The sequence below is a fragment of the Anguilla anguilla genome, chromosome 12, assembly GCF_013347855.1.
Source record: "Anguilla anguilla isolate fAngAng1 chromosome 12, fAngAng1.pri, whole genome shotgun sequence".
Lineage (NCBI taxonomy): Eukaryota > Metazoa > Chordata > Actinopteri > Anguilliformes > Anguillidae > Anguilla > Anguilla anguilla.
Genome location: NC_049212.1, coordinates 27,140,780 through 27,161,909, shown reverse-complemented (window position 1 = coordinate 27,161,909; position 21,130 = coordinate 27,140,780). Strand labels below are relative to the sequence as shown.

The window sequence follows — 21,130 nt, the reverse complement described above, 5'->3', positions numbered from 1 at the left end:
AGCCCTTTGTAGCTAGATTTAGCCACTTTTGGCCTCACTAGCAACTTTTTTCCCCCACAAAAAATCACCGATCTATCCTCAAATGTATCCACTTTTTAATATTTATTCGGAAACTTTTAGCATCGTAATTTCTAGTCATGACTTCAACGGAAATGTGGATAGTGTCCCATAGAGTTATTAATGCTCCTCTTTCAATGTGTGGAAGTTTTCTAATGGGGAAACATTTTAATTACCCTGTTTCTTCAGTCTGCAGCAATCTAACTTTAGTCTGGTGGGGCAGAACCTACGACTGTTTCTGTACTTTTTTATACTTTGTTTATAGAAATACTTCGTTGTTATACTTAAATACACTTTGGAGGCATCTATATAGCCTACTCAAGTAATTGCATTTTTGTTGACTCTCACTTGTGCATTTTCCCAATCTGGCAATACTGTTAAAACAGCTAGAATGCGACGTGGTGACATAATTTCGCCACCGTACAATGACGCCATTGTGTCATTTGACCTCATTGTGAAGTCCATTTTTTATCCACAAATCAAGCTGTCCCTAGCAACTCTGTACAGAAATTATTCGGCGACACTGCTTACTAACCGGTTTATGGCACAATCCAGTTACTGCCTACCAAGGTAACTTTTCACTTATCATTGAGTAAAAAACCCAGTTTAAAGCAGATTTTTCATCATGCTTCCACTCCCCAGATTAAACATAGTTCTCAAATTTACAGCATTTGAGAGGGATTTGTCAGGTCGATTTCTTATCTAAAAGTGACAATAAAGCACCCGTTGCACCTGCCAGCCCTACGGCCCTGACAATGACAAACACTGTATAAGTGAGGAAGACATGATAAATACAGATATTATATACTAATACTCAAGCCTATTAAATATTTTTCAAACCTATCAAGATATGTTTAATGTTCCGTATGTTTCTGGGTGAGATAAAGTTTAGCCAAATAAGCACAATAAAATAATTTATTTTCCAATGTAAAATAATTTGGATATCGACACTTTTAATGGCATGCCTCGATTTAACAATGTTTCGTTAATAACGTACAGTGTTTTGTATGCGTGAGTAACTCAGCATTTTTGAGGTTGAAAACGTGTTTTAGTTGAGAACGTTTGCGTTGTCGCCTCTTCGAGTTTGTTTCTGGTGCAACGTAATTTGTTTATCTTATAAGTTCCGGTCATTGTCGCAGTTGTGTACCAGTAAAGAGTTCCGCTTTAGGCGGCGTCCGTTTAACCTGGAAGTGAGATATGTTTGATAGGCATTTTCAAGTATTCAACATCTTTTCTGTTCTCCATAGCAACGGCATTTAACAGTCACACTCCAGCTCGCGAGCTAGCTAGCTAGCTCTATTTGCTGGGTAATTTAGTTGTCTAGTTAACCTTACATACACGGCTAACTAACACAATCTACTTTAAGTGCCCGTAATGAATATATTTAAATGTCATAACTAGGTAGTATTTCATTTGGGCCTAGTGAACATAATACATCGACATGGTGAGTATATTTAGACTAGAGCTGAACGTTAGCTAGCTAGCTGAACATGTTGACTCTGTGGAGGCCAGCTAACCAGCTATTGACTAGTTACCTTTTGTTAACTGACTCAAAGCGTAGCTAGTTACTGTAGTTACCTAACGTTAGCCAACGATTCGATGATAGCTAGTGTGATTTAGCTTACTACGTTCGAATATGTTGCCATAGCACACAGGCAAAGTTACTTATTTTTGGTTACATTTCACAGACAAGTAATGTCCTGTGGAATTAGGATAGCTCACTGATTAAATCTATCCAGCTAGACTAACGTTGGCGCACGTTAGTCAAGTTGGCTTGTTTACTGGTTTGCTAGCTCGCTGTTGCATTATAAGTTAGACGAATCAGCGGATCTATTTCATGTTAAAGTCGCATAGCTAACCAGAAAAGTTGTATTGTTTCAGCCTCCGAAAAAGAAAGGGGAGAAAAAGTCTGCAAAGGCGAAGGCAGCGCCTACGGTGGTAGATGGCCTGTCCACGGAAGAAATGTCGAAGGAGCAGGTACTGCAACTTTAACGGCGGTTATGTCCCTTTTCTTGCCCTTATCAGTTACGCTTGCCGTGATAGATCTTTAGTGAAACCTAATTTAGTTAATTATTCGGCTCTGTCTGTGTGCTCTAGCTGGAGGAGCACATTGTGCGCCTCCGGGAAGAGTTGGACAGGGAGCGGGAGGAGCGCAACTACTTTCAGTTGGAGAGGGACAAGATCCACACATTCTGGGAGATCACCAAGAGGCAACTGGATGAGAAGAAGGCTGACCTGAGGAACAGGGACAGAGAGATGGAGGAGTCAGAGGAGCGCCATCAAGTGGAAATCAAGGTATAAAGTAGTTTAGTGCATGCATCAAGGAAAGGAAACTGCAACAGTAGTTATTGAGAAAGCCCACAATTGAACACATCATGTTCAGATTTGACCATTTCTGGCGCACTATAATCCTTTTGTTGGAAAACCTGATGTTTTGTGTGTTTGCTTGGTTTTCATCCAGGTTTATAAACAGAAAGTGAAGCACTTGCTGTATGAACACCAAAATAATCTCACAGAGCAGAAAGCAGAAGGGGTTGTGGCCACCAAAGTGATACAGAAAGAACATGCAGAGATGGAGAATGAATTGCGTAAAGGCATGCGCGGCCTAAAAGTGGATGTCAAACAGCAGGAACTGTCCAATGAAGATCTATTGAAGAGCCTCAAACTGGTGAGTTGATGTGATTGTTTCGGGGAAGGGGAGACTATTATGTTTTGTTCTTGGGACTTCTTAAATTTCCTTTGTTTCTTTTCTCTTCTGTGCAGAAAAAAAATATTTTACTATTTTTTATTCTAACAGAAACATGATGAAGAAATTACCAAAATGAGACAGGATTTTGAAAGTCAAGTGCAAGGTATGCTTCATTTTAAGTAATGATTTTTTATATGTATTTTTAAGTCAGTTTTTGGCAGCTTGATTCAAATCCTAACCATGCCTCTTCACAGGTCAATCCATAGCTGGTTACAGTTTTGTGCAGGGAGGAGGGGAAGGGTTCACACTGCAGAATAACCCCCCCCTGTGCTATAGAGTCCTGTTGATGGGAGTACAATGAAAAAAGTAGTGGAATAGGAAGCTGTTTAAAAGGACATGCACGCTTTCAACTTTTGAAAAACAATTTTTGTCTAGACATTGAGAGGAAATATGACAAGAAAATGCAGGTGTTACGACAGGAGCTTGACCTGAGGCGGAAAATGGAGATCCATGAAATTGAAGAAAGGAAGAACAGCCAGATAAATACGCTGATGAAGAATCATGAAAAGGCCTTCAGCAACATTAAGATTTACTACAATAAAACCACCTTCAACAACCTGGCACTCATCAACTCACTGAAAGTAAGAGCTGTACTAAACAACTTCTGTACTAACTGCGTGTAATTGGTCCAATTTATTTTACATGACACCATTAGGGCAGGGCAAATGTGTTCTTTATTACCTGTTCCCTTCCTATTCATGAAGTGTGGGTTGTGCCCATCCACTCTGCTGAAGTGTGAAAGTATGAAAATGACTGAGGAAGTTTGAAACTGTTGCCATAAAAAAAAGATATGCTTTTATGTAGAGACCTCAGTATCACGCAGGACCCAAAATCATTTTATACAGGAGCAGTTAGAGGAGAAGAAGAAGAAGGAGGATAGGCTGGAGAAAGAAATGGCAGAAGTCTTACAGCAGAACAAGACTCTGACTGAACCCCTGCAGAAAGCAAAGGAGGAGGTGATAGAGCTGCAGAGACAGATGGCAAATTACAAGAATGACAAGGCTTCACTGGCGGTGGGTGAAATAAAATAAAATTCCTTCTTACGTCTGTGCTCCAGCTTAAGATTTCTTCCTAGAAATCCCAATTGAGTACCATTTGCAGTTGGTTGCTATTCTGTTATGGCCCCCCTCTCAGATGCCAGGATGTGTGCAATAATTGTCATATCTACCCAAGCAGGTCTAATTATGTGGGTGTTGATTATGAAATAAAAGAAACCAAAGATTTTTTTTTCATTTGTTTAGATTTTTTTTTTTTTTTAAATCGAATTAAGAATTAATTGAATCTAATATTTTTATATTGATATCTCTTCTTTGAAAGTAGAGGAGGTTGTACAGTAACATAAGAGGGAAATTCCACACTAAAACACATTATTATACTTTGCATATTGTTGATCCCAGGTCCTATTTTCCTGTTTTGTGTAGTATTTCACTTTTCCACAGCTAAACTCAGGTTCTGTAGATGATGTGATGTCTTGCAGTGATAGTGCCACAGTAGGCACAGTGCAGTTTCATATCGGGAGTGTGTCTTCAACTTGCTATGGCACCAACTATAAGTATCAGATATTCATTTCATCCCCTTAGGGACAACAAGTTAGGGCTTTTGCCTTGAATCCCTGCTAGTCAACTTTCTGCAATACTCCGACTGAGACAAATCATTTATTAAAGAGGACATACTGATTTTTGCTGTGCTGGCTGCCTCAGTAGTCCAGAATGCAACACCGTGGCTTTATGGGGATTTGCGAGTGTGGCCACGATCTTCGACTTTGCTTTTAGCCTTTCAGCATGACGAGTTAGCTAGCTAATGTCCATGACAATCTAGTTCACTGTTCATGCTGCACCCCTTCTCACGAAGGGATGTGGCAAAAGTAGCTCTGGGTATCGTAGGAAAATAACACTGGTGCATTTCCAGAAGAAGCCTGACAGGAGAGCAAGTGAAAAATTGTGAATAGCGATAAAGTAAAAGATATTACACATAACAGATAATAAATCCTTGAATTAATTGCACATTGCTGCCACATGTTAACTAATGATAAGTGTTCTAGCTTTGAATTAAAAAAAAAAAATTTCTTCATAGAGGAAAACTGGTCAAGAAGGTGAATATTTTGTGTAGGCACTGTATATGTATGTGTGTATGTTCCTTTCGGCTGTTTGGGTGTTAATGACATTTTAGTGTAATACGTGTGCAGTGATGTTGGTTACATCTTCTCTCCCTCCAGGGGGCGAAAGCTCGTTTGAAGGTCGCAGAAAAAGAGATTAAAGACCTGAAGTGGGAACATGAAGTCCTGGAGCAGAGATTTAGCAAAGTGAGAATTTATGTGAAAATGTTCATGACATTATTGGATATGTGAGGCAGAGAACACTATTCAATGTGTCTTTTTTATAAAAGAGGGCACAAGGTACTCTTACTTTACCCATGTCATAAAACTGTCTAACACACACTGTTTTGTGAAATGGGTGTTCAGTACATGGCTTGGATTAAGCTCCAGTCCACTACTTGGCTGCTCAGATGTGGAGGATGTAAACTTGTGTGTGAATTGAAAGCAGGTCTCACTTTAAAATGTTGGAAATGACTATTAGGTTCAGGAGGAGAGGGATGAGCTGTACCAGAAGTTCACCAAGGCCATTCTGGAGGTGCAGCAGAAGAGCGGATTTAAGAACCTGCTCCTGGAGAAAAAGCTGAGCACCTTGACCGAAACTCTGGAGAAGAAGGACGCGCAACTCAACGAGGTCCTCTCCGCCTCCAACCTCGACCCCTCGGCAATCAACCTGGTGACCCGCAAAGTAGAGGTACACCTTTTCTTTATCAACCAATCACAGACACACAAGACATTTTCTCATACACATCCAATCACATGCACACATCACCAATGAGCGCCATTTTTAAATCAAGAGTCAGACCTCTACAGTGCTGCTGATTGCCTGCCCTGCTTTGCATACTTCGCTTGCCACTGTACAGAATTTTACTCACCCTCCACCCCAGCAACCACCCGTTGTTTGGATCTGCTTCTAGATACTGGGGGGTTTCTGATATTCCTCCTGTTCAGTAGGGGAGATGTATCATGCTCCCAGTTAGATAGGGTAGTGCAGGCTGGTGTGTGCACTGTACTACCTGAAGCAGATCCATTCAGCACCAAAACAAAAAATGTACTTGCATATTCTATTCATTAAAATATTTAAATATGTGAATTGTCCTGACTGAAATTTGTTCTAAAGTTGCCTCTCTCTGTTTGCAGGATGTGTTGGATTCCAAAAATATTGCCATCAAAGATTTACAGTATGAGCTGGCTCGAGTTTGTAAGGTAGGATAATCACATATTATTGGGAAAATAATTGTCGTCTAATATTACATTTTCTACTACAAAATCAGTTTACGCCTTAGTTTTCCCCCATTTTGACCTTTTTATTCCCCAGTTTTTTGAGGAATTTTGTGGATTTTACGCTTGCAGTTGTAGGCCTGTCCCATGGCTACAGTGTCCACCATGAGATCAGGAGGGTGCAGGCTGGTGTGCATCCTCAGAAGGACATGCAGCCGTCCCTCCCTCTGTGCAGTGTTCTCCAGTGCAGCTGGCCCCGCCCTCCTACTGTCGCTGTGTATAGCACTGTAGAGCCCCGCCCTCGTACTGTCGCTGTGTATAGCACTGTAGAGCCCCGCCCTTCTGCTGTCGCTGTGTATGGCACTGTAGAGCCCCGCCCTTCTGCTGTCACTGTGTATAGCGCTGTAGAGCCCCGCCCTCCTACTGTCACTGTGTATAGTGCTGTAGAGCCCCGCCCTCGTACTGTCACTGTGTATAGCACTGTACAGTCCTGCCCTCGTACTGTCACTGTGTATGGCACTGTAGAGCCTCGCCCTTCTGCTGTCGCTGTGTATGGCACTGTAGAGCCCCGCCCTCGTACTGTCACTGTGTATAGCACTGTAGAGCCCCGCCCTCGTACTGTCACTGTGTATAGCACTGTAGAGCCCCGCCCTCGTACTGTCGCTGTGTATAGCACTGTAGAGCCCCGCCCTCGTACTGTCGCTGTGTATAGCGCTGTAGAGCCCCGCCCTCGTACTGTCACTGTGTATAGCACTGTAGAGCCCCGCCCTCGTACTGTCGCTGTGTATAGCACTGTAGAGCCCCGCCCTCGTACTGTCACTGTGTATAGCGCTGTACAGTCCTGCCCTCCTGCTGTATTTGGGTATAGTGCTGCACAGCCCCTGAGTGTTTTTAAGTTTGTGTGTAAAAATGCTAATTCTGCTATGGAGGCATGTAAGTGTTGTGCTATAAGTGTTTCTCATTCACAGGCTCATAATGACTTGCTCTGGACATATGAGACAAAGCTGAAGTCTTTAGGCATCCCTGTTGAGGACCTGGGGTTCAAGCCCCTGGAGAGCACTTCAGCTGGACTGGTGTCTGCCCCGATGTGACAAGCAAATGAACAACTTTTAATTAAAGTTTAATCATCTTGCTGTTTTTTTTACATAGAATGAAGGACCTGCATTCAGAGTAAAATCTTTCAGGCTGATTTAGTAAATAACGGTTTACTTGTTAATATAAGAAGACAATGTGCTAGTGTTCAGGCAAAAACATTTTGGACACATCATGGAAACGCAGCTCAAACAGTCACTTATTACAGTGATTGTAAGGAAATTTTTTTTCGCTTTGGAGGCATATAGACATACAACATGGCTTTAAGCATAATTACACAGTTACAACACGTAGCATTTAACATGTCATCAACAGACTACATGACTGTATCGAATGAAACAAACCTGGAAAAGATACTGTTGCAACTGAAAATGCTACCACAAGCTGAATTTGCAAAATTTCAAAGAAACGTAGGCAATCCAGTAATAGCCCTTTAACATTTGTTTTCTATAAAGAATGGAACATTCTTTGAAGTGAAAAATAAAAGCTGTATTGCAGAAACTGTTCACTCTATCATCAACGGCTAATTTTCATTGGCATCAAAGACTGTGTGCATTTACGTTGAAGCGTACCAGCTTTTAGCCTACCTCAGCCCAGGGGAGGGGGAGGAAGGAGGGGCAAAAGAACTGTCGGTAAAGCATCATAGGCACGTAGGTGGAGCCAGTGAGGGAGAAAACAATCCTGTGCCTGTCACTGTTCTGCATAGGGACCCACTGTACATCAGTGTAGCTGTAATTGCCATTTTATTAGTATGTTAGCAAATTACTTTGAATTGCTGTTTCCCAAAGACCAGAAAAGGTATTTTGGCAAAATAAACCAAATAGGATTTGCGTGATGTCCTTATGCGGACAGAGTAGACAAATGTATGGTCCAACTGTATCATTCCCTGAGGTCCATCTTATTTACTCCCCTGGTAAGGAACCATGTCAACTACATTATGATCCATGACCATGAAAAGTAGACAAACCTTATTGAGCTGACCATAATCGAATGGTTCCACATTCAACATTCAGTTGCAGAAGCAGTCATAACAATTCTGTAGTAACAATTCTCATAATTATTTTGTAGTGACCTGGTGGTGCTCTGACCACCTCAGGCGCAACGTGTAATGCATGCTGGCTATCTCAGCTAAAGCTGGAAAACAGATAGACTTAGCCTACTTAATGCAACTGAAACTAAAATGGGAAAATACTGCAGTTAGAAAAGATTAATATTACAATTGTAAAAGCTATGTACAGTTATAAAAACCAGTCTAACTACCTAAATCTTAACTACTACTAACTACTAAAATGCCAAATATAGAGCCACAGAACGATATTGAAAATGGAATGTAAAAAGGAAAAACTAAAAAGGATTTCTAGTTAAACTAATCTTAACTTGACTGCAGGTGGTTTAAAATGAGCAGGGTAATTTGAGTAGTTGTATTAGATCAGTTACATAATACTTACCCATCAATCAAGAAGAGGGGTGGAGATGGGGCTCTGAAATGCTTACATACATATGTAGCAGCTCGTTTTTACTTCTACATCACAGACGTGGGCTGGTCTCCATGTGAAACTAAACAAAACTTCACCTTTGGGTAGCAGTGCATGGCTCATTTTTATTTTTAGACAAGGATTAATGTGATGTATCAAATAGAGACAGGATACAGGCTTAGAACTCAAAAAATGTGATTTAGTGCTTATGCCTTTAAATAGTTATTTCATTAACCCAAGTGGATAGTCAGTTCAATTCAGTTTTATTTGTGCAGCACTTTTTGCACGGTACCATTTAGTGCCACACTGTGTTTGACACAGGACGCTTGGGCGATAAAAAAACACCAAATTAGGGAAAAACTGAGAAATTGTTCCCTCAGTCCCTTGAATATCAATTAAGCCAACCTCCTGAGAAATGGTGGAATGTGGGGAAAAAGAATGGCTCAATGAACTGCAAAAACTGGCCAGTAATTTTAATGGTGAAAGGGTGAATCGGGTTCTGGAATGGCCGACAGAGCCACCCAAACCTCTCCTCAGGAGCATTAGTGCAGTATTGTCCCTGACCACAGGGGATGAAGGAACAAAGCACTGAATCAGCAGACGCTGAATGTAATCAGTCATAAATGTATAACAATTATCATCTGGTGTGGTAATCTTGCCTTTGGCTTTTGAAATTGTCTGGAGCATTACAGTCTTTTGGGTTGCAACTGTAATCTGATTTTATACATTCAGTTGTAAGGATTTAGCTAATATGGTGTGTAGCAGCTTGGCAACTATATTTCAGTCCCTAATATAACAACAAAAAAAACTGAAAATCCCATTACTTTAGGGGGCAATTTCGGACAGATATGTGTATAAATGCCAGTCTGACACAGACACAGACAGATATGTGTACCCCCCATTTCCAAAATTTGAGAAATCCTCTAAGATTGTGTGTAGGTTTCACAATATCTGAGGCAGTGTGTCCTCCAATGAACTGGATAAGAACTAGAAGGGAAATGTGCTCACGTGGTTGCATTCAGTCCTATTCAATTTGATACTTCTGCATGTGGCACCACCACAAGATGGCTTCCACGGCCGGTAAATAGTATTACTGATTAACTCTGCCATAGAGTTACAGAAATTCATTGAACTCATTCCTGTGCAAATTAGGCGCCAAAACCTCACACTGGCAAGAAGCAGGCACTTTTTTTTTTTTTTTTAAATATTAAAAAGTTTTCCTGGATAAAAAAAGTTTCTAGGCTAAACAGAATAGAGACAAATATGATCAAAAATCAGTATTCCAAACGACGATGCAAGAGATCAAATTGATATTAGCCCATTTACATTAGGGAATAGCCTACAAATTTGGCTAAATATGCTACGCCTTCGTTCGCACAGCAACGTAATGGTGAGCCATGTTGCCAAATTTAAACCAACCAAACAGCGTGCCAAGCCAAATAGCTGTTTAACTAAACAGTTATTTTAGCAATTACTTGTGGCTCATTCCTCCGGTATGCTGAGGGCATTTTGGAATTATGGCTGTATTGAAAATAAATTTTTATCATCAGAATGCATATTCCAGATAGCCTGTGACTCCGGCACAGATCTGAGGCAATTCTGGCCCAGCAGTGCACCTGCCTCTGCTGTGATTTAAACAGGTCTGCACCATTAAAATCCGCCTTATGGCTATTTACATAACCAAAACCAGGTTTCCCTTGTGAAATATGTTCAGGCAATTTCAATTGAAAAATATCTTAATGTCTGGGTTAGGCTACCAGCAAAACGTGCATGTCAGTCAAAATGACATTTAAGGTTGGCTACTGAGACGATTTCCAGATCTAGCCTTGCATATCAATCCCTCTACAAAAAGCTACAAGATGATAGTTTATTCTGTAAATATAGCCAAACATTCTGGGGCAAAAAAATAGGCTTCTGTTTCATTGTGATGACCTGCACCCCTGCTGGATGTGTAAGGTAGCAGTGTGTCCCTCCCTCTTGTTGTTATGGTAACACCTCCATGGAGAAGAGGGGTGTGGCTGCTTCACTGTAGTGCAGAACACACAACACTAATCGCCTGGTCTCGTCTTACTCTGCAGACAAGATGGAGGATGGACAGAGTAGGGGAGGGAGGGAAGGAGAGAGGGACAGAACATTGGAGAGAGATGGTTGGAAGGAGGGAGAGTGGGGAAAGGAAGGGACAGAGGAAGACTGATGTTATACATTGATGTGATACAGAGCCATGTGGTCATGAAATAGCCCTTGTAGAAAGGCCTCCCTCATGCTGGCACTGTGATACCAGGGGGGAAATTCCTAATGCACAGTGGCAGAATGGAATTATATGGGAGAGGGAGGAAAATAGAGAGAAAGAGAGAGAGGTAGAGAATGAGCTAAACCAGCAATAGGGGGAAAACAGAAACGGATGAAGAATTGGAGAAGATAAAAAAGGATGGAGGAGAGAAGAGAATTAGCCTGTGGTTAGTTTCAGTGTTCACACTGAAACACTTTCAGTGACTGCAGGAAATCTCACAGAACTTTATTTAAACTCTGACATTAACAAACTGCACTTAAAATAGAGCTGCTGCTTGGACTGGATTCTCAGTGGGTGAAGGGAGTCCCAACGCCTGTGTTTCAGGGGGAAGAGTATTCACACACAGAATGCACACAGGAGGGAAACTGTACCTGTCTAGCTTCAGTGACACACTGCAGGTAGAGAGAGGCAATTTTGGAGCAGGAGAGCGTATGTCCCGTGTTCTCTCTGTAACACTTCAGAATCTCCCTCTGCAGGTCAGCACAGACGGGGTTAATCTGGTTCTGCCTGCAGAAATGGAGGAAGAGAGATGAGAATTGAACCAGGTCCCTCACTCTTGCATATCTGTACCACATATCTGTCCTAGAACCAGATGTCCAAAAATACAGAATATGAATATGATATGAACATCCCTTTGTGTGAGTTATAGCAAACTACACCAAACAGCATTGCCTTTCCATAACAAACATGTGTGGCTAGCCTCCCTCCTACAAGACAGGCTTACATTCCAATGGCCATTCATGTGTTTACAAAAATTTATAAAGTAAGTCTGGCTAGTATGGGAGAAGCCAGCCATGGCCAGACTGAATGTTCCTCAGCCTGGGAGTGCAGGCAAAAATATGAGGGCTCACCTAAACTTGGCACTGACCTCCCTGGATGCCTTCTGGTAGCTTTCAGTGATGGCGCTGTAGAACCTCTTCCCCTGTAACAGAGGGAGAGACAAGAAAAATCACAGCCTGTGTCTACACTGGACTCACTGTGCTAATTAATATTCACTTCTGCAAAATGAAAACATGAGAAGAATGGAACATTTAATTACACGCCTTTCCTGTGCATGTCTTCGCCTTTCTGTACACTGAAACCATGTCACATCAGAATCCACCCCAGTTGGTTGAACAAACAGCTTTATATGTCAACCTCCCACAATCGCAAACTATGTTGACAGAATCAAAGATGAGGACTGTGTAATTATGAAAGTACCCAGCATTTAGGTTCCCCCCCTTTCCCAGTTATCCCTGGCAAAGAGGCTTCTGAGGACAACTTCAGTCTCAGGACTCCTTTCTGTCCTACACAGAGAAAGAGGCAGGCAGAGCACTCCGTTTTCCCACCAGGAGCTCCCATTTCATAAGATCTGGATCTGCTTATTTGCTCACTTAGTTGTTTTTTTTTTGCAATTTGCTTTGCATGCATGCATGTGCCAGTATATGTGTATGTGTGTGTGCACGTGCACGCATGCGCACATGCTTGTTTGTATGTGTGTGAGTTTGACACTAATGTGTAGATTGTGGAATAGGGTCTGTCTGGATGGTGGGGTAGAATGGGTATAAGTGTGGATTGTGCAGTGTTCTGGTTGTGAATGTAGATTGTGGAGTAGTGTGAGAGTAGTTGTAGAGGGTGAAGTGCGCTTGGTGTAGATGACCTAGTAGTGTGAGTGTAATGCACATAGAGGTGGCGTGCACAACTTACCCTCCACTCCAGCTTGGCCACCTGCTCCCTGTAGAGAGCATCCTGTTTCTTCAGCTCTCTGATCCTCTGTTCCAGCTGATGGGCCTGCAGAAACCGTGGATAACTCATGATAGTGTGCAGGGCAGAGCCAAGGCTGGCAGGTCTGTGAGGGGTGGGACCGATGTGGGTGTGGCTATATGAAGGGCGGGCTGAAGTGGGCATTGCTTCATGGGCGGAGCCAAGACAAGTGTGGTTGCATGACGTGGGTGTGGCTTTATGAGGGGTGAAGGGGTCCCTTACATAGAGATGGGCTCGTAGCCGGTGATCCTGGGCGGCAGCGCGGTCTGCCAGGATGGACTGTTTGAGGCTCTCCTCCGCAAACCTCTCCTCCACTTGCATCTGCGCCTGCACCTTCTCCTGCTCCACCCTGCACACAGACACACAGGCTTACTGTATGTGTGTGTGTGTGTGTGTGTGTGTGTGCGTGTGCGTGTATATATGTGTGTGTGTGCGTGTGTGTGTGCATGTGTGTGTGTGTGTGTGTGTGTGTGCGTGTGTGTGTGTGTGTATGTGTGTGCATGAATGGTGTACTTCAGTAGGGTTTTGTATTTCAGTGCTGGTCTCTCTCTGCTCTGTATGCACAGTCATTATCTCTGTGATATACTTCAGTGCTGGTCTGTCTGTGCTATACTTCAGTGCTCCATTGAGGAAGGGCCTATGTAGCTCCATACGAATGGTGTATTATTATGTGTTACGTTTTAGTTGGCGGTTTCTCTGAATATTAGCATCTGCTAAATGGATGTAATTCATGTAATCCAAGTGCTGCTCTCCAGTGCTGGTCTCTCACCCCTGATGTACTTCCAGCTCCGTTAGGCTCATGTGCTGTTCCAGGCCCTTCTGCAGCTCCTGCTCCTGCGTGACGGTCCTGCACAGCCCCTCTTCACTCACTACGTCACAGAGAAGAAAAACCCCAAAGGGATTATTCTCCTGCAGACACAGGGGTACAGACCTGGCTCAAACTTTTAAGATTGGATATAAGGGAGGAAACCAACTAAACCACAGTCAGATCATCCAGACCTCATCGTCCCCCAAACCAATTTTTCATGAGAATCCAAGATCACCTGCAGTCTTTCAGAGGTTGGTTTGCAGATCTTTTCTTTCAACTTTATTATTACTTCACGATACATATTATTGTCATAGGATGGCTCTTTACAGAACCAAGCACAGAGACTCACAGGTGGCACACTTAGTGAGTAACTCAAAAGACTTTGCTGAACATTAAACAAAACAAACAGGGGTGCATCAGCAAACATTCAAACTAGAGACTTGGGAGAACATGAGAGGCAGGCTAGGCATTTAGACAAATTCTAAAACCAAGCAAAGACACGGGAAGACAAGGAACTTAAATACTAATGAGCAGACAAATAATACAACAGTGACATACCAAGACACACTAGGGCAGGAAACTGGAGGCTTCTAGCAAGCCGCTGGCTGAAACTATGACAGTAATACATACACGTGTACGCATGCCAAGGTGTGTCAGTTTCTCACCAACAGGACATGGTGTTGGAGACACAGGCTCCACAAAGGCAGGAGCAGCAGGTTCCACAAGGCGAGGAGGAGGAGGGGCAGGTTCCACAGAGAGAGAAGGAGAAGAAGGAGCAGGTTCCAGAGAAGGATGAAGAGAAGGAAGAGCAGGTTTCACAGAGGTAGGAGGAGGAGCAGCAGCAGGTTCTACAGAGGTACGAGGAGGGGCAGAAGGAGCAGGTTCCACGGAGAGAGGAGGAGGAGGCTGAGGAGTAGGTTCCACAGATGGAGGAGGAGATAAAGGAGTAGTTTCAACACAGAGAGGAGATGGAGCAGGTTCCTCAGAGGGGGGATGAGGAGGCTGAGGAGCAGGTTCCACAGAGGTAGGAGGAGGGGCAGAAGGTGCTGGTTCCACAGACGGAGGAGGAGGAGGAGGAGAGGGAGTAGATTCAGGTTCCACAGAAGGAGGATGAGCAAACTGAAGAGCAGGTTCCGCAGATGGAGAAGATAGAATAGCTTCCACCGAGGGAGGAGGAGACGCAGGAGCAGGTTCCACAGGGAGAGGAGGAGGTTCCCCGGGAGCAGAGAGGGGTAGCAGAGGTGCTGTAGTTTGGGCAGGAAGTGAAGGCACTGGGATTGTGGGTGGTGATTGTGTGTTGGCTGATGCAGAGGCTCCTCTCATGCGATTAATGACATTCTCTGTCAACTGTCAGAGAAAAAGGGAAAATGGAAACTGTTCAGTACATCTGTACAGATTTACATAGAACTGACCAGCTCTTCTGTAGTTTTACACAGAACTACTAGCTATCTACTATCTATGCAGTTTTAGACAGAACTGACCAGTTCATCCATAATGTTTTTTTTAATTTATTATTTTTTTTTTTTACAAAACTAACCAGTTCATTCATAGTTTTTCACAGGACTGACCAGATCATCTGTGAAGTTTCACACAGAACTGATGAGCTCATCCATAGTTTTACACAGAATTGACTATGGCTACGGTTTATACTGCTGCCGCTTTACAAAAGACTTGATCCAGGGGCTCCCGCGTATGGTGTTTTTCCAGCCAAAAGTACAGCCCCTGGATTGTATGATGTTAATCATTTTTAATTAGACATTTGTGATGTCAACTGAGGGATGATTTACTCTCAGGCCATATTATCCCAGAATGAGATGTATTTCCCATATTCACACCCCAGAATCTAGTCCATCGGATCAGCTATTGCTTTCATTTTCCATAATTCTGCAAATTAGAACATTATAAATAAGTTATTTTTAACATATTCAGTTGCAGGTGCAATCAGCAGGGTCCAAGCTGTTGAAAGAGTTCACACTTGGTCATTGAAGCTAAATAAATAAGACCATCCTGTATTGAGATAAGACTGAGAAAAATAGTCCTGAAAGAACACAAACGCCTATTTTATTTGATCAATAGACTGACTGCAGCAAAAGCCCGAAACAGAAGAGCCCCAGGACCGAGTTTATGGGGTAAGAAGAGTGGGTTTAGACAGCTACATGTACCGGCGTGGGCGTGGTGGTGTTGCACGGAACAGTACAGCCTACAAGACGTGTTCTGTTTTAGCGAACTACTAGAATCCTCACTAAGGAGACCTTGCAATGAAATGGATTAGATTCGTGAGGGCGAACCGTTTCCTGGTGATTTTGCATGGTTTGTGACAGTACGGGACACGCTGGTCGTCAGAATTTAACCAGACAGCCTGACTGTGAACTGAAAACTATCCAACAAAACAAAGCTTAGGTCTATCTGTACTATTGCACATTGGCATTTCGTCTCATGCAGCATTGCTGACAGGACACACCTGCTAAAGCACAGTCAAACAGGTCAGCCACGTAGGCCAACTGGAAGCACAGTTATACAACAAATGTGACCTCTGACAAACTACACTGCCCAGCAATTAGTAGCCTAACATACAGTAGATATAGTCTAGCATACTGTAAATCACTTAACGCTCTTCCATAAAATCGCTCTCTGTCCACAAGTTCACAGTAGTTGTATTATTTTTTTTCAGCAAAAAAAATAAAAATAATAACAGGTAGAGTAAGCTAGCGTAGATGGCACAATAATGTATTTATGCCGACAAATGGCAAACCATAAATAGACAGAGGCACCGGTCCATTCGCGTGCCTAAAGCTGCATACTAGCAATGTACAGTAAGCTAACCGCTCCATGAATGTAGCACTGGGAAATGCGTTAAATCTATTACATGAATATTGACGTATTACCGCTGTTGAACTCAGACCAAACATATTCTCTTTAGTAGCTAATTTAAACTAAATAGCGGACATTTAATTTAAAAAAATTTAAAAATGAAGAGGACAGTATAAATTGGTTTTGCTCCAAGAGTTAGTGGGTTACGTTTTAAAATAGCATTTTACACATTTCTACTGACTGATAATGACACGCACAGGGTCAGTGCAGCAAGCTGTCCACCTGACAGTCTTCGGGGTATAAAACTAGATACTTAGCCTGCTGTACAAGCCGTGCTATATAGGGCGTATTATATCGCAGTAATGCCACAACAAACTACAGCGGGGAAGATACTTTCACAGAATGTTTAGTTGACCCTCTATCACAATGTTAATAGCCTGTAGGATGTCATCTAGAAAAGCCGAATTTGTTTCTTGCTGGCCTGTCTTCTCGCCCACTCACCCTAACGCCTTTCATTACTGTAATGGTTTCATCGTCCTCTTCATACGCGCTGGCGTTCGCCCCCATGTCTGTGTCGGTGGCCAAGAGTGATATCTTTCGCGCAGTTAAAAAATTGCCATCATTGACCTACTCTGATGAGTGGGGAATAGGCTGCTCAGGTCTTTAACAGCTGCAGGCGGGCGATCGGTCCATGTTGCCATTGGAGAAATAGCGCGATCGTGTCTTAAATAGCTGGCTATTGGCTGTGTGCAGCTGTGGAAACAAGATACTGCCATTGCATACATGCAGGAACTATAAACATGGCCTCTATTTATAGATAGTGATAGTGTGTATTTGAGAAAGCATGCTGCTAATGCTAAAGTCGACATAGACTGAGCACATTTACGCTAAACTTGCAAAGGGGCGGGACATGTAAACACGCACCGTTGCCTAATAGGAGGACATTCGGGGTGCTGTAAATGCGCTCCACATGTTTGGTAAAGTCAGGTGGGACATTACAATAAAGCCCCCATACATTCTGAATATTCTCCGTGACCTGTTATGTGTTGCATAACATTTCCAAAAGTCATGGATGTGTCGGACTAAGAGGGCACAGTATATGACTTTAGGGCTCAGTCTTACACTCGGCGAATTACACTCGACGCGACGCGGTGATAACCTTATCGCAAGTTTCACTGACGCAGTTATTTTCCTGTGCAGCACCCACGCTGTTTAAATAGCAAATGAACTTGGGCCCGTGTAGGCGGATTGGTCTTAACATGAGATGTGGTCATTTGGTAATTGTTGGTCTATTGCTATTTTGATGCAGCTGAAAACGTTTGCGTTATGACCAACAAAACTTGATTTTAAGTGATATTGCAGTTTCGTTTTTCTTTTAAGGGCCTAAATAGATAGGCGCACCTAGGCGGGTACGCAAGGCCCGTACACCCTCCTGTCCGTAATACAAAGGGGCATGGATAGACACGCATAGAAATATCAAGATTACAATGTAAAATATCATTATTGTGTAATAATATTATTATGTAATAAATACATAATAGAAATACAACGTCATAATGGGTGGTCATAAGGGATTGATCCGAATTAGATAAATAATATTGATCAGAATACGAATAATTGGCGATGCTACAAGTACGGTTACATTTTCTTGGATCGAGATATGACTCCTTTATATTGCGAAACTCTGTCATTATCTGCCTGGAAGATGTATGTTAGGGGACAGTGGCTATTATGGCAATATTGGGCTCTAACGATCTTTGCGCATGGTCTAAAGCACAAAGGTGCAAGTGCATTTAGTGTGTGGCCAGATCCACTTTTGCTAGTTTCACGAAATAAACAAAAAATGAAAGAAAAATGTAATGAAATAAAATAAATTAATAATAATGATAATAAATTTAAAATAAAATGTTAAATACCAAATACTATAAAATTAAAATAAAACATAAAATCCAAAATAAAATAACACAATTTGGAGTGAACATAATTAATATAATTTATTTATTTATTTATTTATATGTTTTATATTTATTTGTATACATGTTTATAGATTTTTATTTGTAATTTAATATTATTAATTTATATTGATTTACTTATTTCTTTTCCACAGTTTTAATTATTTATTTAATATGTATTTATTATTTTTATATTGATTTATATTTTTCCATTACTTATTTTTTATTTTATTTTATTGATTATTTATTTTTTTTAATTAATATTTATTTAATTAAATTTTACTTTAATTAAATTTAATTTAATATTATTTTATTTTATTTATAAACTGTTTTTTCATTTTAAAATGAAATTAGGTCTCTTGCTGCCACACTCCTGACAGAACAAAAAAAAAAGTTTAAAGCAAAAAATAGCTTTAAACTTTTTCCCTTTAAAGTCATTATATGAGAATAAGTGAAATATCAAGCATTAGAGACCAGATGGGTGCATCTAACTGCACAGATAATTTATAGCAGTATGAATGATGTGAAACAACAGGACAGAACTGAATTATTATCTGATGCTAGATTTGAGACAGCCTGTGATATACCCACTTAATAATGCTGGACTATAAATAAGTAACTCCATTTGTTCACAGAGATTGCTGTACTTGCCCTCTGGCACTAGTATAATGGATAGGTCGTAGTCTGTAATAACCCTACTGCTGCTACTTTGGTATACTCATGTTCTCCAGTAGGTGGCAGTGTTGTACTTAATCAATGTTAATAAACCAACAGCTTTTCAGGTGGATTCCAGTCTGGGTCACAGTCATATCTTCTGTAGATACCACCAGAGATTCTTTTTTATTGTGTCATTGTATTTTGGTTTATTTATTGCTCAGTTCCTGAACATAACTTTAAGTTAAATTTTGTTTTGTTAATATTGTTAAAAATAGAACTAGCGTAGTTCTATAGGGAGGGAAAATACATTGCTCATTTAGTAGGACAATGCAAGCACTCACCAGCCTTAGAGGTGGTGTTAAAATCACAAGTCTGTCAATCTTTATAGAAAATGCTGAAAACTGATTTATAAACAATCAACAATATATCCACAGCATATTTTAGAGAATTCTGATAAGTAAATGCAAATGTAAAATTTGACCAGTGTGGTATGATGGAGTACTTTGTGTGTACTGTGTGTGTGTGTGTGTGTGTGTGTGTGTGTGAGAGAGAGAGAGAGAGAGAGAGAGAGAGTTTGTGAGTGTGTATGCATGTGTGTATGTGTGTGTGTGATTGTTGTTGGTGTGTGTGAGTGTATGTGTGTATGTGTGTGTGTAAGTGGGCATACTCAGCAATGAGCAGCTGTACATGTGAGGAAGTAGGGAGATTGCCCTTACAATGTGCATGACACGATTCAACAATACGCAGTATGTCTACAAAATACTATTTTTGTAGCATTTTACTGGATGTCAGATTACTCAGACATGAGGATATTACTGTAAAACAAAATGGTTGACTCACCTACTCATTGTGTATTCAGTAATCTGATTCTTTATCATTGAGCTTATCGTAATGTGCTTCATAGTTGCCGGGCAGTATCTTTGACTGTCAGATATTCTGCAGTGCTGCAATTTTCAGAAAGGATGTTGTGGAAACCATGAGTCTCCAGATTTCATCAAAACAATGTTTCCAGTAAGTAACCTGAAGCCTTCCTTCAGGTTACATAGAACACTATTCTGAACGTGCACATGCCCTTTTAATATTCAACAATGTTCATTTATAGAGCAGTAATCTCTTGAAATTATTTCACATTTTTTAAATAATTCATATAGATAGTAAGAAAATGCCTTGTTTTTAAATTTCATTTTAATTTGTTTCAAATATTTTAAAGTACCCTTCTGAATCTGGCTTAGGGGTTAGGGTGTTAAGTGATGAGACATTTATCACAAACCTGATCCAGTTTAGCGGATGACAGGCAGTGCATTTCTAAATAGGGGCAAAACAACAAGCTTCATGTCTCATGCCCTTTATTATACCTTCTTGTTCAAAGGAATAAAAATGTACTGAATGCAAGATGGAAAAAACAACATTTCCCACTTTCAGGCAGCTCTGCACAGGTCTGCTGTCACTTTTTCCACTGTTTCTGATGGTTGGTGGTTACCTCAGTCGTGGGGGGGGGAACTCCCTATTGATACGGGGACTCCCGTGGGTGCAGGCAAGGTACGATCTAGAAAAGGGGGTTCCTCAGTCGTCTCTGGTCCCCAAGGGGATTACCAAGGTGACACGTACTGCGAGGACATGGCAACGAGGAGGGGTGGAGCTTGTTGGGGACCAAAACAATGGTCTTGGAATTACCCTGCAAAAGACAGATGGCTTAGACGGTTTATGGCTTTCCTTGAACTGACTTGACTTCAAAATAAAGTCCTCCAGAGGTGCTATTGGCTGTGTGCGGAAGTGATTTGTGGTGAAGTAATGACATACTTTTTGAAAGCGTGCTTGAGATGTGTGCAAGCAGGTCTAAATTCAGGTCTCATAGTTTCACTGCAGTTTTATGTGTTCCAGAGACAACGACTCCGTTGCAAAGCTGAAGTGCATTATGGCTTCTTGTTTAAGTTGATATTGGATTTTCTTGGCCTTGCACCCAAGGTCTCCACTTCTATTTCTTTCTAGAATAGAAAAGAAATGGCCTCTATGCAGTTGGTCTAATGTCCATTGCATTTATTTTGACATGAAGGAGACCATTTGAATGAATATAAGCAAAACAGCTATACCGTGCATCTACAGCACGTGCATCTACAGTACCCTCCATAATGTTTGGGACAAAGGCAATCTAAAGCCTAGAATCAATACTATATACTGAAAGC

The 21,130-nt window shown here is 41.5% G+C and overlaps 2 protein-coding genes across 3 annotated transcripts; one reads left to right on the top strand and one right to left on the bottom strand.

Moving 5' to 3' along the window:
• Nucleotides 1-1,286: 1,286 nt before the first annotated feature.
• LOC118210160 (dynein regulatory complex subunit 4-like) lies at nt 1,287-7,717 on the top strand. Its single transcript, XM_035386105.1, has 11 exons — nt 1,287-1,501; nt 1,939-2,034; nt 2,155-2,352; nt 2,519-2,725; nt 2,855-2,909; nt 3,182-3,387; nt 3,652-3,819; nt 5,022-5,108; nt 5,383-5,592; nt 6,039-6,104; nt 7,088-7,717. The coding sequence occupies exons 1-11, from the start codon at nt 1,499-1,501 to the stop codon at nt 7,208-7,210; spliced, it is 1,419 nt and encodes a 472-aa protein (XP_035241996.1). The 5' UTR covers nt 1,287-1,498; the 3' UTR covers nt 7,211-7,717.
• A 1,074-nt stretch (nt 7,718-8,791) lies between these two features.
• On the bottom strand, nt 8,792-19,928 carry LOC118210161 (MICOS complex subunit Mic25-like). 2 transcript variants are annotated; one of them, XM_035386107.1, is made up of 8 exons: nt 19,788-19,928; nt 14,193-14,874; nt 13,489-13,588; nt 12,942-13,068; nt 12,663-12,746; nt 11,828-11,898; nt 11,348-11,483; nt 8,792-10,758 (listed from the first exon to the last, which is right to left on the bottom strand). In XM_035386107.1, the coding sequence occupies exons 2-8, from the start codon at nt 14,848-14,850 to the stop codon at nt 10,735-10,737; spliced, it is 1,200 nt and encodes a 399-aa protein (XP_035241998.1). In that variant the 5' UTR covers nt 14,851-14,874; nt 19,788-19,928; the 3' UTR covers nt 8,792-10,734. The 2 variants fall into 2 exon arrangements, with proteins under 2 accessions (XP_035241998.1, XP_035241997.1); XM_035386106.1 differs by lacking the exon at nt 19,788-19,928 and adding an exon at nt 16,840-17,861.
• Between the last annotated feature and the right edge of the window lie 1,202 nt (nt 19,929-21,130).

Excerpts from the sequence above, each read along its gene's own strand:
- LOC118210160 (XM_035386105.1), top strand. Across the intron at positions 2,035-2,154 it reads AAGAAATGTCGAAGGAGCAG|CTGGAGGAGCACATTGTGCG; the intron begins GTACTGCAACTT and ends TGTGTGCTCTAG. Across the intron at positions 2,353-2,518 it reads GCCATCAAGTGGAAATCAAG|GTTTATAAACAGAAAGTGAA; the intron begins GTATAAAGTAGT and ends GTTTTCATCCAG.
- LOC118210161 (XM_035386106.1), bottom strand. The coding sequence starts at position 16,905 with ATGGGGGCGAACGCCAGCGCGTATGAAGAGGACGATGAAACCATTACA. Across the intron at positions 13,589-14,192 it reads TCCAACACCATGTCCTGTTG|TGAGTGAAGAGGGGCTGTGC; the intron begins GTGAGAAACTGA and ends TCTGTGACGTAG. Across the intron at positions 12,747-12,941 it reads GGCTACGAGCCCATCTCTAT|GCCCATCAGCTGGAACAGAG; the intron begins GTAAGGGACCCC and ends CGGTTTCTGCAG.